This window comes from Gavialis gangeticus, unplaced genomic scaffold (genome assembly GCF_001723915.1).
Source record: "Gavialis gangeticus isolate Ggan-Ray unplaced genomic scaffold, GavGan_comp1, whole genome shotgun sequence".
NCBI classification, from domain to species: domain Eukaryota; kingdom Metazoa; phylum Chordata; order Crocodylia; family Gavialidae; genus Gavialis; species Gavialis gangeticus.
In genome coordinates this window covers 45,129,518-45,134,189 of record NW_017728994.1, presented here as the reverse complement: position 1 = coordinate 45,134,189, position 4,672 = coordinate 45,129,518, and the positions used below count along the sequence as shown (strand labels likewise).

At 61.6% G+C, this 4,672-nt stretch overlaps 2 protein-coding genes across 2 annotated transcripts in view; one reads left to right on the top strand and one right to left on the bottom strand.

The window, feature by feature from the left end:
- CNNM1 (cyclin and CBS domain divalent metal cation transport mediator 1) overlaps window positions 1-1,397 on the top strand; it is a gene marked incomplete at its 5' end in the record, with an annotated part of 19,829 nt that extends 18,432 nt beyond the window's left edge. Inside the window, 1 exon segment of the mRNA XM_019502126.1 lies at window positions 864-1,397.
- Window positions 1,398-2,007: 610 nt separating this feature from the next.
- The window catches only part of GOT1 (glutamic-oxaloacetic transaminase 1), a 14,150-nt gene continuing 11,485 nt past the window's right edge, over window positions 2,008-4,672 (bottom strand). The window contains exon 9 of the mRNA XM_019502125.1: window positions 2,008-2,606. Coding sequence (XP_019357670.1) covers window positions 2,470-2,606 — 137 coding nt within the window. The 3' untranslated portion in view covers window positions 2,008-2,469. The remainder of the gene's footprint in view (window positions 2,607-4,672) is intronic.

Here is a 4,672-nt window from a genome sequence, read left to right as displayed (position 1 = left end):
CCCTACCCCCTGTAATCAATAAAGTTCTCCTTTTTGACTGGTGTGGGAGACTTATTGAGGGGTGGGTCTAAATTATGCCTAAGAGACCCCTTAGGTCTGTGGACTAAGGGAGACTATACCTTTTTGCCCCCGGACTTGGGGAAGTACCCCAAGTGCCTGTGCTGGGTTGAGTACCCGTGGGACTTTAGGCCTGTGTTACCCCAAGGACACAGGGCCGCGAGACAGTCCATTCTTGGGGTGGTGGCGGCACGTTACCCCCAGACCAGCGAGTGTGCTCCGGGAGAGGGGTCGGCCGGACATAAGGTGGTCGGGGGCAGGGAGGTGGGTGGCTCAGCACAGGAGCACCCCCTACTGGCCCGCCTCACGTGGTGGAAACAGCGGAGGGGTATGAATACCCAGCTGTGTTCCTGAGGTGGGATCTCTGCACCCACCACAAGCTGCCCCCACCACCCACGGGGCCCCTGCCACGGCCCCCCTGCACCACCCCTGGGGGATGCTCCACGGGCACGTCCGGGCTGCCCCAGAGGCCCCAGCCTGACAGTTGGAGGAAAGAGGGTCACCAACACCTGCGAGGGGAAGGAGATTAGCAGGAATCAGGAAGGAGACCCCGAGCCGTGAAATGAACGGACCCCTGAGCCCTGCCTGAACAGAAATGCTGCCCCCCCCCCCCCGGCAGCTGGCTGCAAAGGGGGTGCGACTGTCCCTGGCCCTGGGCTGGAGCGGGGACAGGAGGGGGCTGGACCAGGACCCTCCAGGGCAGCGCACAAAGGCAGACACCGAGTCCGCGGCGCTCAGCCCCTGCGGGGGGGGGGGCACAGCGCGGGCAGGGGCTGCCCAGGCCTCACTGCTGCTTCCTCGCACAGGCCTGCGGCATGAAGGCCGCCCGGTGCAGTGCCCGCGGCAGCGCATCTGCATCCACCTGCTGCTCCCAGCCTGCCCCGTGTGCGGGGCCCCACGACAAGGGATGGCCCCTGGCAGGGGCAGACGCGGCCGCCCCGGGCCCACGGCTCCCCAGCGCTCTGCCTCCAGGGACAGCGGAAGTGCCTCTGGCTGGGGGGTCCCGGCTGGCCGGCCAGAGCAGGGGGGCTCCCCGAGCCAGGCACCATGCAGACTGGCAGGGAGCCGTACCCCCAGCCTGCCCGCTCTTGTCCCCGGCACCCATGCTCACCCGCGCCCCCGCCACGCCAGCATGCGCACACCCAGCGAGACACCCCGCCCTCCCCGAGCGGGGCCCGGGGCAGCTCGGAGCCGCGTCTGCCCTGCAGGGAAGGGGCTCAGCACGGTGCTCCCCCTCCCCCCTGTGGTGCCAGGCTGGGCTGGTACTGCAAGAACTTTTAACTGGTTTCTGTGGAGACTGGTTGCAATGGAGATACTTTACATTAAAAGTGATGCCCTCCCGAGGCTCTGCCTGCTGCTCTTGGCGGATCGGGATGGGCCGGGGGCACGTTTCATCCAGCCCTGCTCAGCGCCATCACCTCGAACTGCTGCGCCAGGCGGGCGGTTTTGTTTCCTGCCTCGGCCTGTCGCCAGTCCCCCCGCACCCAGGCTGTGGCACAACTGGTGACCCCCCCTCCCTAACCCGTCTCCCCGGCAGGGAGTGATCAGGCCCGGGTGACACCCCTGTCCGTCCATCACCGATGGCACTGCCCTGCTAATGCGGCAGGGGCCGCAAGCTGGTTTCTCCCCCTGCCCAGCCCCTCAGAGGGGCTGCAAGGTGGCAGAACCCCCTCCCGCTGCCCTTGCTTAGTGCACGGTCACTCCTGCCCCGGCTGGAGCCGCAGACCCCGCTGCATGGACCCGCGCCCCGGGGGAGGACGGGGGTAAGAGCCCATGGGACAGCAACCAGCCACGGAGCAGAAGGGTCTGACTGGGGTGGGGGCAGGACTGGGGGGCCCTGGCACAGCGATGCAGTTGAGCCAGGTCCGGTCTTACCTCGGCGGCTGGGCAGCGACCAGACAGACGCGGTCAGGCGCGAGCAGCAGAGCAGAGCAGAGCAGAGCAGAGCAGGGCAGGGCCATGTGAGTGGAGATGATTTATTTTCTTTCCACAACAAAGCAGCAGCAAATCAACCACGAGGTTTCCCCCGGGGGTGCGTGGAAGAGGGGGGATGAAACCAGCACCAGCTGCACCCCCAAAACAGGGTGCAGCTCCCAGTCTGCAGCAGCCCCACAATGCACTGCACTGGCACATAGTCACACGGGACCTCTTTGGATGTTCAGGAAGAGACAGGGTTGGTGGTGTCTGGGTGCCAGGTGGGCCCCGTGGGCAGCTCCCCTGCGCCTGCCCCACCCCCAGGAGGGCACGGGTTGGCCCTGGGGCCAGGGGCCACTCCAAGAGGCCGGCAGGCTGACATCCCCAACAGAGCCATTGCTCCCATCTTTATTGCCCCTGGGGGCGGCGAGTTGGGGGCAGGGAGCACATGCGGTGACGTTAGTGGCGTCTGATGGGGTGGGCTGCTGGCAGCCTTCACTAGATCTTGGTGACGGCCTCGTGGATGGAGCTGGCCACGTAGTCCAGGTTCTTGGTGGTGAGGCCGCACATGTTGATACGCCCGCTGGCCATCAGGTAGACGTGCTTCTCCTTGATCATGTAGTCCACCTGCTTAGCTGTGGGGGCAACCGCAGAGACGTCACGCCCCGAGCATGGGACCCCCCACCCCTCGGCGGTCATCACAAGCAATTCAGGGCTTTCAGCACAGGGGGAAGGGTCTTGGCACGCTGCTGGTGAACTGGTGCTCAGTGCTGCCCCCGCCCCACTCAGCACAACACACCGGCTACCGCATGGCAAGAGACCGACGCGGCTGCGCAGGGAGCTTGTGAAGTGCCCCAATGCAGGAGGAGAACAACAGGCAATGGAGGAACGGGCAGGTCACCAAGGACACGTACAGGAAACAGCAGGGACCTGCTGGGACAAAGATGAAGAACAAGCTGCGCCTGGCAGAGGTCAAAGACAACAAGAGGGTCTACAAGTCTGTTGGCCAGACAAGGACCAAGGAAGCTGCGGGCCCTCTGTTAACAAGCCAGGGGAAACTGTTCACCGAAGACGCAAGGAAGGCGGAGCTGCTCAACAGCTACTTTGCCTCAGTCTTCACAAAATAATGAAGCTAGGGCCCAACACCTAATAGAGACTATTAGGATAAGGAAGAGGGAAGCTGAGGGAGGAGATAACGAGAGAGATGGTCAGAGCGCTTCACTGGGGCTGCACGAGTTCAAGTCAGCAACGCCGAATGGGCTTCATCCCAGTCCTGCGGGAACTGGCAGAGATCTCAGAGCCCTTGGCAAGGATTTGCATGAAGTCGTGGGAGATGGGCCACGTACCAGAGGACCGGAAGAGGACTTGAGAGGATGAAGGGAATGGTGCTGGGGTGGATGAAGGGAATGATGTGGATATTGTGCATCTGACTTCAGCAAGGTCCCGTACAACCATCTCCAAAACAAACCAGAGAAGTGTGGGCTGGATAAAACTGCTCCGAGGTGGACAGACAACTAGCTCAACAGCCCCAAACAAAGGGTAATTATATTAACGAATCCATGTCAGAATGGCAGGAGGTTTCGAGTGGAGTCCCATGGGGGTCTGTCCTGGGCCTGGGCTGTCTAACGTGTTTATTAACGATTTGGATGCTGGCATAGGAAGCTTCTCCAGTAAGTTTGTGGATGACCTGAAACTGGGGAGGATTGTGAACATGCCTTTCAGAAGCATCCTAACAGACTGGGAAGCCAGGCTGGAGCCAACAGGATGCAGTTCAATGTGGACAAAGGCACGGTGATGCAGCTCAGGGGGGATAATCAAACATGCAAATACAAAACGGGGGGCCCTGGCTGGATGGCAGCTCTATGGAAGAGGACTTGGGAGTCTTGGTAGAGCAGACTCAACATGAGGCTGCCGTGTGATGCAGCCACACAAGGCCGATGGTGTGTGATGCATCGGTAGAAGCACCGTGGGCAAGACAGGGGAGGTGGTCAGGCCTCCCCTGGACACTGGGTGCAGTTCTGGGCTCCACATTTTAAAAAGCAGGTGGAGAAGCAAGAGAGGGTCCAGAGGCAGCAGCAAAGATGACCAAGGGCTTGGCTGGCAAGTCCCACAGGAGAGGCTGAAGGAGCGTTCAGCTTGAGGGGGGGGGGACACGAGAGCAGCCTGCAACTCCCTGAAGGGCTGCTGTAGAGAGGAGGGAGAGTCCCTGTTCTCTCCTGCTGCAGAGAGGAGGACGTGGGCCAATGCTCTGAGGTTGCAGCAAAGTGAGTTTAAATTGGAGATCGGTAAAAAACTTCATTACTGTCAGTCAGAGCAGGGAGGCAGTGCAAGATAGCAGGGGGGTTGTGAATGCTCCATCCCTGGAGGTGTTCAAGCACCGCACGGCAGCCACCGGTGGGGGATGATCTAGACGCAGCGATGCCTGGTTCCATCATGGGAACGTCCCAGGCTTCTGGGCTGTGCTGGCTGCCCCCTCCCTTTTTGTGCTCCATGTGTCAGGGGGGTTTTAAGCCTTCCTGGAGGCGCTGGGTGCTGCTACAGCCGAGGCTGGGGATGGGGACTGGGCTGTGCCAATACTCCCTGCTGGGAGAGAAGCCAGAAAATTCCTGGCTAGGAGGCCTTGCCACTCTGCTCAGGGTCAGAGCAATGTGAGATTTGGGGGGCAGGAAGCAAATTTTACCCCATGTTCAGATTGGGGGGG